At 40.7% G+C, this 13,135-nt stretch overlaps 1 protein-coding gene across 2 annotated transcripts in view; it reads left to right on the forward strand.

Moving 5' to 3' along the window:
• Window positions 1-12,765, forward strand: part of RAD51C (RAD51 paralog C) — a 233,238-nt gene extending 220,473 nt beyond the window's left edge. For both annotated transcript variants that reach the window (XM_053707381.1, XM_053707382.1), the window contains one exon: window positions 12,353-12,765. In XM_053707381.1, the coding sequence (XP_053563356.1) occupies window positions 12,353-12,457 (105 nt within the window). In that variant the 3' untranslated portion in view covers window positions 12,458-12,765. The remainder of the gene's footprint in view (window positions 1-12,352) is intronic.
• The last annotated feature ends 370 nt before the right edge of the window (window positions 12,766-13,135 follow it).

Here is a 13,135-nt window from a genome sequence, read left to right on the forward strand (position 1 = left end):
TAGCTCATGGACTCTTGCTAATTACATGAAAGAAAACATAATTTATGTAAGAACTTACCTGATAAATTCATTTCTTTCATATTAGCAAGAGTCCATGAGGCCCACCCTTTTTTGTGGTGGTTATGATTTTTTTGTATAAAGCACAATTATTCCAATTCCTTATTTTTTATGCTTTCGCACTTTTTTCTTATCACCCCACTTCTTGGCTATTCGTTAAACTGATTTGTGGGTGTGGTGAGGGGTGTATTTATAGGCATTTTAAGGTTTGGGAAACTTTGCCCCTCCTGGTAGGAATGTATATCCCATACGTCACTAGCTCATGGACTCTTGCTAATATGAAAGAAATGAATTTATCAGGTAAGTTCTTACATAAATTATGTTTTTCTGCGTGAGTGCACGTCTGGAATGTTTGTTTTTGCTAATAGCAAGCTACATGGGGAGGAGGGGGAAGAGGAAGGAGGGGCATGCTCTGTGGGAAGAAGTCAGATGAATAACGCTGTATATACATTTTACTAGAAGATTTATGAACTAAGTGTGTAAGCATCTTTTTAATGGCTTATTGTCTTTTGAAGTAAAATGTATATGCAGTGTTATTCAGCTGCCTTCTTCCCACGGAGCATGCCCCTCCTCCCCACTCCTCCCGGTGTAGCTTGCTATTGCAGTAAGTGCATAAATCTTCTAACTACTAAAATGTATACAGCGTTATTCAGCTGCCTTCACAAGGAACATGCCCCTGCTTCCCACTCCTCCCGGTGTAGCTACTAGCTTGCTGCATAAATCTTCTACTTAAATGTATAAACAGCGTTATTCAGGTGCCTTTACACAAAGCATGTCTCTCCTCCTCCCCGTGTAGCTTGCTATTAAAACACAAAGATTCCTCTAGCTGTGTACTCAATAGTGCAGAAGAATTTCTAACCTAGGAAAAGTTTTTTAGTGCTTTGATTTTAAAACAATGCATGCACAAACTGAATGTTTATTTTTATAAATATGAGGCACATATGATGTTTATACAGCACTCGATTAGCACTACAGTGAGGGAGCATTCTGATAATCCTTCTCTTAACTTTATTTATACAATTATCTGTCATGCACATCACCTGACTGCTGTGCCCGTTTAAACATTTTTTAGAAGGTGTTATAGGTCCCTTTAAGACTTGCCTTTTAGGCGCCCATAGTATTTGATTTGCTGTTGGACTATTTTGTTACTAGGTTATAGGGACTTATTTTTACTGTGGTGCTGGTCTATTTCCTAAACATTTATAGCGCAAGCAGTGTTCTATATTAATTACCTGTAGATTTGTACCTGGGAGCATAATAAAAAAAAAAAATCTTTATTAAAATATATTCTGTATATGCTTTTACTGTTACACACCGACCTAGTGATTTAACCTCTTGGTTAATGGTTCCACATTGTATTTTCTAGCAGACATGACACCCAACAATTGTCAAGCTCAGACCTAGGCCACGTGGAAACCACTTTCTTCCCTCTTATAAACAAAAGTTTAATAGAGACCTTTAACCCAAAAGCTGAAAAATAACAAAACCATTTGAGCATACCTGTTAGGATTTCACACAGTTTGTCTACATGATCTCTGCATACCATGAACTTCAACAAGCTGGCATAGATCAAGGCCAGAAAATTACCAAGAAAACACAAACATGTCCATCTTGGACAACCACATTGCATCCTAAGAAGAAGAAGACACTTAGGGAAATCTGAAATTCATAAACTGATCTATGCTTCTTTATCAAGGACAAAAATTCCAAAATCATATTATATTTAATATGTATTTACTTTATCATATACCATATGCGTTATGATTATTTTACTTTGCATAATTCATTTTCTTCTATTAGGTACGACGAGTCCACGGATTCATCCTTTACTTGTGGGATATTATCCTCCTGCTAACAGGAAGTGGCAAAGAGCACCACAGCAGAGCTGTCTATATAGCTCCTCCCTTAGCTCCACCCCCCAGTCATTCTCTTTGCCTACTCTAAGTACTAGGAAGGGTAAAGTGAAAGAGGTGATAAAATATTAGTTTTTAATTTCTTCAAGCAAGTTTTTTGTTTTAAATGGTACCGGTGTGTACTATTTACTCTCAGGCAGCAGATGGATGAAGACTTCTGCCTGGAGGATGATGATCTTAGCATTTGTCTCTAAGATCCAGAGCAGTTCCCACAGAGGCTGAGGGGTACAAGAAACTTCAGTGTGAGGAACGTTTTCATGCTATATAGCAGTGAGGTATGTTCATTCATTTTTTCTAGAGAGACTGTGTATTTCAGAAAGGCTGACAGTATCCCCATGAGGGTAAGGGTAAGCAGTAATCCTAAGAGCTATAGAAGGGCATTACTAAGCTTGCATAAGGGGCTAATTAAAAAATGGTTGACACTGAGTTTTTGAATGTTTGTGGGCAAACGTTTTGTGAACTGGGAGTGCTGTTAACGTTTTTTGGGCAATAACGTTTCTTTCATGTAATTAGCAAGAGTCCATGAGCTAGTGACGTATGGGATATACATTCCTACCAGGAGGGGCAAAGTTTCCCAAACATTAAAATGCCTATAAATACACCCCTCACCACACCCACAATTCAGTTTTTCAAACTTTGCCTCCCGTGGAGGTGGTGAAGTAAGTTTGTACGTTGATATGCGCTTCGCAGCAGGCTGGAGCCCGGTTTTCCTCTCAGAGTGCAGTGAATGTCAGAGGGATGTGAAGAGAGTATTGCCTATTTGAATTCAATGGTCTCCTTCTACGGGATCTATTTCATAGGTTCTCTGTTATCGGTCGTAGAGATTCATCTCTTACCTCCCTTTTCAGATCGACGATATACTCTTATATACCATTACCTCTACTGATTCTCGTTTCAGTACTGGTTTGTCTATCTACTATATGTAGATGAGTGTCCTGGGGTAAGTAAGTCTTATTTTTTGTGACACTCTAAGCTATGGTTGGGCACTTTATATATAAAGTTCTAAATATATGTCTTTAAACTTATATTTGCCTTGATTCAGGATGATCAATATTCCTTATTTCAGACAGTCAGTTTCATTATTTGGGATTATGCATATGAATAATCAATTTTTTTTCTTACCTTAAAAATTGTTTCAATTGACTTTTTTTTTCCCTGTGGGCTGTTAGGCTCGCGGGGGCTGAAAATGCTTCAATTTATTGCGTCATTCTTGGCGCTGACTTTTTTGGCGCAAAATTTTTTTAATCATTTCCGGCGTCATACTTGGCGCCGGAAGTTGTTCGTGATTGCGTCTTTTTTTTTTACGTTTTGCGACAAAAATGTCGGTGTCACCGGATGTGGCGTCATTCTTGGCGCCGAAAAATTTAAGGCGCCAATAATGTGGGCGTCTTTTTTGGCGCTAAAAAATGTGGGCGTCATTCTTGTCTCCACCTTTTTCTCACATTATTTCAGTCTTGTTTTTCATTGCTTCTGGTTGCTAGAGGCTTGTTCATTGGCATTTTTTCCCATTCCTGAAACTGTCATTTAAGGAATTTGATAATTTTGCTTTATATGTTGTTTTTTCTATTACATATTGCAAGATGTCTCAGATTGACCCTGGATCAGAATCTACTTCTGGAAAGTCGCTGCCTGATGTTGGTTCTACCAAAGTTAAGTGCATTTGTTGTAAACTTGTGGTAACTGTTCCTCCGGCTGTAGTTTGTGATGAATGTCATGATAAGCTTGCTAATGCAGATAATATTTCCATTAGTAATATACCATTACCTGTTGCTGTTCCCTCAACATCTAATGTTCAGGATGTTCCTGTTAATATAAAATAATTTGTTTCTAAATCTATTAGGAAGGCTATGTCTGTTATTCCTCCTTCCAGTAAACGTAAAAGGTCTTTTAAAACTTCTCATTTTTCAGATGAAATTTTAAATGACCATCATCATTCTGATTTGTCTGTTTCTGATGAAGGTTTTTTCTGGTTCAGAAGATTCTATCTCAGATATTGACACTGATAAATCTTCATATTTATTTAAAATGGAATTTATTCGCTCTTTACTTAAAGAAGTTTTAATCGCTTTAAAGATGGAGGAACCTAGTCCTATATAGGTATAGGCCGCCTGCGAAGAGATTTTTTCTCTCTCATTCCAATAAATCCAGTGAAGGCTCAGGCATTTCTGAAATGTGTTTCAGATCTAGAGTTGGCTGGAGTAATTGTGCCAGTTCCAGTTCTGGAACAGGGTCTGGGGTTTTACTCAAATCTATTCATTGTACCAAAGAAGGAGAATTCCTTCAGACCAGTTCTGGATCTAAAGATATTGAATCGTTATGTAAGGATACCAACATTCAAAATGGTAAATATAAGGACTATTCTGCCTTTTGTTCAGCAAGGGCATTATATGTCCACAATAGATTTACAGGATGCATATCTTCATATTCCGATTCATCCAGATCACTTTCAGTTTCTGAGATTCTCTTTTCTAGACAAGCATTACCAGTTTGTGGCTTTTCCGTTTGGCCTAGCAACAGCTCCAAGGATCTTTTCAAAGGTTCTCAGTGCCCTTCTCTCTGTAATCAGAGAACAGGGTATTGCGGTATTTCCTTATTTGGACAATATCTTGGTACTTGCTCAGTCTTCACATTCTGCAGAATCTCATACGAATCAACTTGTGTCGTTTCTTCAAAAACATGGTTGGAGGATCAATTTACCAAAGAGTTCCTTGATTCCTCAGACAAGGGTAACCTTTCTAGGTTTTCAAATAGATTCAGTGTCCATGACCTTGTCTCTAACAGAAAAGAGACGTCTGAAATTGGTTTCAGACCTGTCAAAACCTTCAGTCTCAATCATTCCCTTCGGTAGCTTTATGCATGGAAATTCTAGGTCTCATGACTGCTGCATCGGACGCGATCCCCTTTGCTCGTTTTCACATGCGACCTCTTCAGCTTTGTATGCTGAACCAATGGTGCAGGGATTATTCAAAGATATCACAATTAATATCCTTAAATCCCAATGTACGACACTCTCTGACGTGGTGGATAGATCACCATCGTTTAGTCCAAGGGGCCTCTTTTGTTCGTCCAACCTGGACTGTGATCTCAACAGATGCGAGTCTGTCAGGTTGGGGAGCTGTATGGGGATCTCTGACAGCGCAGGGGGTTTGGGAATCTCAGGAGGCGAGATTACCAATAAACATTTTGGAACTCCGTGCAATTTTCAGAGCTCTTCAGTTCTGGCCTCTTCTGAAGAGAGAATCGTTTATTTGTTTTCAGACAGACAATGTCACAACCGTGGCATATGTCAATCATCAGGGTGGGACTCACAGTCCTCAGGCTATGAAAGAAGTATCTCGAATACTTGTATGGGCGGAATCCAGCTCCTGTCTAATCTCTGCGGTTCACATCCCAGGTGTAGACAATTGGGAAGCGGATTATCTCAGTCGCCAGACGTTACATCCGGGTGAATGGTCCCTTCACCCAGAGGTATTTCTTCAGATTGTTCAAATCTGGGGACTTCCAGAAATAGATCTGATGGCCTCTCATCTAAACAAGAAACTTCCCAGGTATCTGTCCAGATCCAGGGATCCTCAGGCAAAGGCAGTGGACGCGTTGTCGCTTCCTTGAAATTATCATCCTGCCTATATCTTTCCGCCTCTAGTTCTTCTTCCAAAGTGATTTCCAAAATTCTAATGGAACGTTCGTTTGTACTGCTGGTGGCTCCAGCATGGCCTCACAGGTTTTGGTATGCGGATCTCATTCGGATGGCCAGTTGCCAACCGTGGACTCTTCCGTTAAGACCAGACCTTCTATCTCAAGGCCCTTTTTTTCCATCAGGATCTCAAATCATTAAATTTGAAGGTATGGAAATTGAACGCTTGATTCTTTTAGAATTCCTAGAATTTTACAGTTTCTTCAGGATGGTTTGGATAAAGGTTTGTCTGCAAGTTCCTTGAAAGGACAAATCTCTGCTCTCTCTGTTCTTTTTCATAGAAAGATTGCTAATCTTCCTGATATTCATTGTTTTGTACAGGCTTTGGTTCGCATCAAACCTGTCATTAAGTCAATCTCTCCTCCTTGGAGTCTTAATTTGGTTCTGAGGGCTTTACAAGCTCCTCCGTTTGAACCTATGCATTCTCTGGACATTAAATTACTTTCTTGGAAAGTTCTGTTCCTTTTGGCCATCTCTTCTGCTAGAAGAGTTTCTGAGTTATCTGCTCTTTCTTGTGAATCTCCTTTTCTGATTTTTCATCAGGATAAGTCATTGTTGCGGACTTCATTTAAATTTTTACCTAAGGTTGTGAATTCTAACAACATTAGTAGAGAAATTGTTGTTCCTTCATTGTGTCCTAATCCTAGGAATTCAAAGGAGAGATCTTTACATTCTTTGGATGTAGTAAGAGCTTTAAAATATTATGTTGAAGCTACTAAAGATTTTAGAAAGACTTCTAGTCTATTTGTTATCTTTTCTGGGTCCAGAAAAGGTCAGAAGGCCTCCGCCATTTCTTTGGCGTCTTGGTTAAAGTCTTTGATTCATCATGCTTATGTAGAGTCGGGTAAATCCCCGCCTCAAAGAATTACGGCTCATTCTACTAGGTCAGTTTCTACTTCCTGGGCGTTTAGGAATGAAGCTTCTGTTGATCAGATTTGCAAAGCAGCTACTTGGTCTTCTTTGCATACTTATACTAAATTCTACCATTTTGATGTGTTTTCTTCTTCTGAAGCAGTTTTTGGTAGAAAAGTACTTCAGGCAGCTGTTTCAGTTTGATTCTTCTGCTTATAATTTCAGTTTTTTTCATTATTGAGATTAAAACTTTTGATTTGGGTTGTGGATTATTATTTTTCAGCGGAATTGGCTGTCTTTATTTAATCCCTCCCTCTCTAGTGACTCTTGCGGGGAAGTTCCACATCTTGGGTATTTATTAACCCATACGTCACTAGCTCATGAACTCTTGCTAATTACATGAAAGAAAACATAATTTTTGTAAGAACTTACCTGATAAATTCATTTCTTTCATATTAGCAAGAGTCCATGAGGCACACCCTTTTTTTGTGGTGGTTATGATTTTTTTGTATAAAGCACAATTATTCCAATTCCTTATTTTGAAGCTTTCGCTCCTTTTTTATCACCCCACTTCTTGGCTATTCGTTAAACTGAATTGTGGGTGTGGGGAGGGGTGTATTTATAGGCATTTTAAGGTTTGGGAAACTTTGCCCCTCCTGGTAGGAATGTATATCCCATACGTCACTAGCTCATGGACTCTTGCTAATATGAAAGAAATGAATTTATCAGGTAAGTTCTTACATAAATTATGTTTTTTTTGGCAACTTTATTGAGGGTACACTTGGCTTATTTTTTGGGTCTCAGAACCCACATGGCTAGTCTGGTGCGGTTCTTTGAGGCTGTAAAGACATTGAGTGAGATGGGCGGGGCCTATTTTCGCACCTCAGATGCGCAGTTGTATTCACTTAGCAAGCAGCAAGCTCCAACTCCGGAGGGCCCTTGTGGAAGTTTTGGGCCAAATTGAAGCTTTAACCCCATTTTTCCAATCCCTGAGGGCAGGTAGGCGCCACAGCAGGGCTGTGGTGAGGTGCTGGAGGTGTTTTTTTCCGGATTTAGGCCTTATCAATCCAGTTTGCACAATAAAGGGTTAAATGTTTGTTTTTCTTGTGGGGCAACCTTAACTACACAAATTGAGTCTGATATCAAAAATTTGAAAAGATTGGTGCATTTTAAAGCAGTTTTGCAGAACGTGTATGCTTTTTTTCTCTTAAAGGCGCAGTACCGGTTTTTTAAGATTGTTGTTTATTTCACTAAATAAAGTGTTTTCAAGCTTGTTTGTAGTCATTACTAGCCTGTTCAACATGTCTGACATTGAGGAAAGTCAATGTTCAATATGTTTAGAAGCCATTGTGAACCCCCCACTTAGAATGTGTCCATCATGCACTGAAAGGTCAATAAACTGCAAAGAACATATTTTAGCTACTAAAAGTATGTCGCAGGATGATTCTCAGTCAGAAGGGAATCAGGTTATGCCATCTAATTCTCCCCAAGTGTCACAACCATTAACGCCCGCACAAGCGACGCCAAGTACTTCTAGTGCGTCTAATTCTTTCACCCTGCAAGATATGGCCGCAGTTATGAATACTACCCTCACAGAGGTTTTATCTAAACTGCCTGGATTGCAGGTGAAGCGCAGTAGGTCTGGTGTGAGAACAAATGCTGAGCCCTCTGACGCTTTATTAGCCATATCCGATGTACCCTCACAATGTTCTGAGTTAGGGATGAGGGATTTGCTGTCTGAGGGAGAGATTTCTGATTCAGGAAAGATGTTCCCTCAGACAGACTCAGATGACAGCTTTTAAATTTAAACTAGAACACCTCTGCTTGTTGCTCAGGGAGGTTTTAGCGACTCTGGATGATTGTGACCCTATTTTAGTTCCAGAGAAATTGTGTAAAATGGACAGATTTCTAGAGGTTCCTGCCTACACTGGTGTTTTTCCGGTCCCTAAGAGGATTTCGGACATTGTTAATAAGGAGTGGGATAGACCAGGTATTCTGTTCGCTCCCCCTCCTACTTTTAAGAAAATGTTTCCCATATCAGACACCATGCGGGACTCGTGGCAGACGGTCCCTAAGGTGGAGGGAGCTATTTCTACCCTGGCTAAGCGTACAGCTATACCTATTGAGGACAATTGTGCTTTCAAAGATCTTATGGATAAAAAATTAGAGGGTCTCCTAAAGAAAATATTTGTTCATCAGGTTTTTCTTCTCCAACCTATATCGTGCATTGTTCCTGTAACTACTGCAGCTGCTTTTTGGTTTGAGGCTCTGGAGGAGGCTCTTCAGGTTGAGACCCCATTAGATGATATTCTGGATAGAATTAGGGCTCTCAAGCTAGCTAATTCTTTAATTACAGATGCCGCTTTTCAACTGACTAAATTAGCGGCAAAGAATTCAGGTTTTGCCATTTTATCGCGTAGAGCGTTATGGCTTAAGTCCTGGTCTGCTGATGTGTCATCAAAATCTAAGCTTTTAGCCATCCCTTTCAAAGGTAAGACCCTATTCAGGCCTGAACTGAAAGAGATCATTTCAGACATCACTGGAGGGAAAGGCCATGCCCTTCCTCAGGATAAGACAAATAAGAAAAACAAGAGGGGAATTTTGCTCAATCCAAGTCAGTCTGGAGACCTAACCAGACTTGGAACAAAGGTAAACAGGCCAAGAAGCCCGCTGCTGCCACCAAGACAGCATGAAGGGGTAGCCCCCGATCCGGGACCGGATCTAGTAGGGGGCATACTTTCTCTCTTTGCTCAGGCTTGGGCAAGAGACGTTAAGGACTCCTGGGCTTTAGAAATTGTAAACCAGGGGTATCTTCTAGATTTCAAAGATTCTCCTCCAAGGGGGAGGTTCCATCTTTCTCAATTGTCTGCAAACCAGACAAAAAGAGAGGCGTTCTTACGCTGTGTAGAAGACCTATATACCATGGGAGTGATCCGCCCAGTTCCGAAAACAGAACAGGGGCAGGGGTTTTACTCCAATCTGTTTGTGGTTCCCAAAAAAGAGGGAACCTTCAGACCGATTTATGATCTCAAGATCCTAAACAAATTCCTCAGAGTCCCATCTTTCAAGATGGAGACCATTCTGACTATTTTACCAATGATCCAGGAGGGTCAATATATGACCACCGTGGACTTAAAGGATGCGTATCTACACATCCCTATCCACAAAGACCATCACCAGTTCCTCAGGTTCGCCCTTCTGGACAAGCATTACCAGTTTGTTGCTCTTCCCTTCGGGTTGGCCACAGCTCCCAGAATTTTCACAAAGGTGCTAGGGTCCCTTCTGGCGGTTCTAAGGCCGCGGGGCATAGCAGTGGCACCTTATCTGGACAATATCTTAATTCAGGCGTCGACTTACCAACTAGCCAAGTCTGACATGGACATCGTGTTGGCTTTTCTAAGATCTCACGGGTGGAAGGTGAACGTAAAAAAGAGTTCACTTATCCCTCTCACAAGAGTTTCATTCCTGGGAACTCTGATAGATTCGGTGGACATTAAAATTTTTCTGACAGAGGTCAGGAAATCAAAGATTTTAACCACCTGCCAAGCTCTTCATTCCATTCCTCGGCCGTCAGTGGCTCAGTGTATGGAGGTAATCGGACTAATGGTAGCGGCAATGGACATAGTTCCGTTTGCTCGCTTGCATCTCAGACCACTGCAACTATGCATACTCAAACAGTGGAATGGGGATTATGCAGATTTATCTCCTCAGATACATCTGGATCAAGAGACCAGAGACTCTCTCTTCTTTGGTGGTTGTCACAGGATCATCTGTCCCAGGGAATGTGTTTCCGCAGGCCAGCGTGGGTCATAGTGACGACGGACGCCAGCCTATTGGGCTGGGGTGCAGTCTGAAATTCCCTGAAAGCACAGGGTTTGTGGACTCAGGAGGAGGCTCTCCCACCAATAAATATTCTAGAACTGAGAGTGATATTCAACGCGCTTCAGGCGTGGCCTCAGCTGGCCTCGGCCAGATTCATAAGATTCCAGTCGGACAATATCACGACTGTAGCATATATCGATCATCAGGGGGGAACAAAGAGTTCTCTAGAGATGATAGAGGTTACCAAAATAATTCGATGGTCAGAGACTCATTCTTGCCATCTATCTGCAATCTATATCCCAGGAGTGGAGAACTGGGAAGCGGATTTTCTAAGTCGTCAGACTTTTCATCCGGGGGAGTGGGAACTCCATCCAGAGGTGTTTGAACAATTGATTCAGCAATGGGGCACACCAGAATTGGATCTGATGGCGTCTCGTCAGAACTCCAAACGTCCTTGTTACGGGTCCAGGTCAAGGGATCCTCAGGCAGTACTGATAGATGCTCTAGCAGTACCCTGGTTGTTCAGCCTGGCTTATGTGTTTCCACCATTTCCTCTCCTTCCTCGTTTGATTGCCAGAATCAAACAGGAGAGAGCTTCGGTGATTTTGATAGCACCTGCATTGCCACGCAGGACTTGGTATGCAGACCTGGTGGACATGTCATCTCTTCCACCATGGACTCTGCCACTGAGACAGGACCTTCTGATTCAGGGTCCGTTCCAGCATCCAAATCTAGTTTCTCTGCAGCGGACTGCCTGGATATTGAACGCTTGATTTTATCCAAGCGCGGTTTCTCTGAGTCGGTCATAGATACCTTGATTCAGGCTCGAAAGCCTGTCACTAGGAAAATTTGTCATAAGATATGGCATAAATATCTTTATTGGTGCGAATCCAAGGGCTACTCATGGAGTAAGATCAGGATTCCTAGGATTTTGTCCTATCAGCTAGTTCCTTAAAGGGACAGATATCTGCTTTATCAATTTTACTGCACAAGCGTCTGGCAGATGTTCCAGCCGGTCAGTCGTTCTGTCAGGCTTTAGTTAGAATCAAGCCTGTGTTTAAAAACTAAATTCAAACTGCAAGGCGGAGCAACAGGTTTAAAGTTCTTCAAGGGGTTCCGTTTGAACCTATGCATTCCATAGATGTTAAGCTTCTATCTTGGAAAGTTCTGTTTTTAGTTGCTATCTCTTCGGCTCGAAGAGTTTCTGAACTATCTGCATTGCAATGCGACTCGCCTCATCTTGTTTTCTATGCTGATAAGGTGGTTTTGCGTACCAAACCTGTATTCCTTCCTAAGGTTGTTACTAATAGGAATATTAATCAGGAATTTGTTGTTCCTTCTCTGTGTCCTAATCCTTCCTCTAAGAAGGAGCGTCTGTTGCCCAACTTGGACGTGGTTCGTGCTTTGAAGTTTTACTTGCAAGCGACCAAAGTTTTCCGTCAAACATCTTCACTGTTTGTTGTCTATTCTGGAAAACGTAGAGGTCAAAAAGCTACGGCTATCTCTCTTTCTTTTTGGCTGAAAAGCATCATCCGTTTGGACAGCAGCCTCCTGAAAGAATTACAGCTCACTCTACCAGAGTGGTGGCTTCCACTTGGGCTTTTGAAAATGATGCTTCTGTTGAACAGATTTTTAAGGCTGCGACTTGGTCTTCGCTTCATACCTTTTCCAAATTTTACAAATTTGATACTTTTGCTTCTTCGGAGGCTATTTTTGGGAGACAAGTTCTTCAAGCAGTGGTGCCTTCTGTTTAGCCATCTGTCTTGTCCCTCCCGTTCATCCGTGTCCTGTAGCTTTGGTATTGTATCCCACAAGTAAAGGATGAATCCGTGGACTCGTCGTACCTTATAGAAGAAAAGTAAATTTATGCTTACCTGATAAATTAATTTCTTCTATGGTACGACGAGTCCACGGCCCGCCCTGTCATTTTAAGACAGATTTTTTTTTTATAAAAAATTGGCTAGTGCTAAAGAGACTTCACAAGAAAATAATGTATTTTTGTTTTATTTTGTAGCATCAAGGTTTTCGTGATATTGAAGTTTCCAAAACAGAAGCAAGAAAAACAAAATCTCCATCAAACCCACGCAAGCGTCCACGGGAAGATGATGACTTGGCCTGACTGTGCCATATTCCATTCTAAAGTATCCAACTCTTTGTAAAAAATAAACCGTGTATAAATGTAATGTAACAAAAAATATTTTTTGGTAATTCTTAATGGTGGATTTCTGAAATCTTTTCACAAATAACATTATTTTTACTTCATGAGTATTATTAATTGAATAAGCAATATACCTAATAATGAACATTAAGAAATCTTTGATCAACCTTTTATTTCAAATTACAATTCTCTGTCTCTAGATTGTTTTTAATTTGTTTTCTAGTAGGTTGCAACAAATAAAAACAGACTCGGTACAAAGTTTCTATAAATGTTTGTTGTATTCTATGCAGCACTTCTAGGTCAAGCAATTGTGTTATTATGCAAGCTTGAACCAGCAAATAACCAGTACAACATGTCATTAATTTATTTGGTATGACTTACTGCTGAAGGAACTGTTCATTGTATTGAAGAGTTAAAAGGATGTGGAAGTCGAAGCTTCTGTAATATATATGAAATGGCAACAAATTAACAATCTTTTGCATGGAAAAAAAAACCTAAAATTATGCTTACCTGATTATTTCATTTCCATCTGTACGAGGAAAGTCCACGGCTTCATTCATTGCTTGTGGGAATACAGAACCTGGCCACCAGGAGGAGGCAAATACACCCCAGCCAAAGGCTTAAATACCTCCCCCACAC

This window comes from Bombina bombina, chromosome 3 (genome assembly GCF_027579735.1).
Source record: "Bombina bombina isolate aBomBom1 chromosome 3, aBomBom1.pri, whole genome shotgun sequence".
Lineage (NCBI taxonomy): Eukaryota > Metazoa > Chordata > Amphibia > Anura > Bombinatoridae > Bombina > Bombina bombina.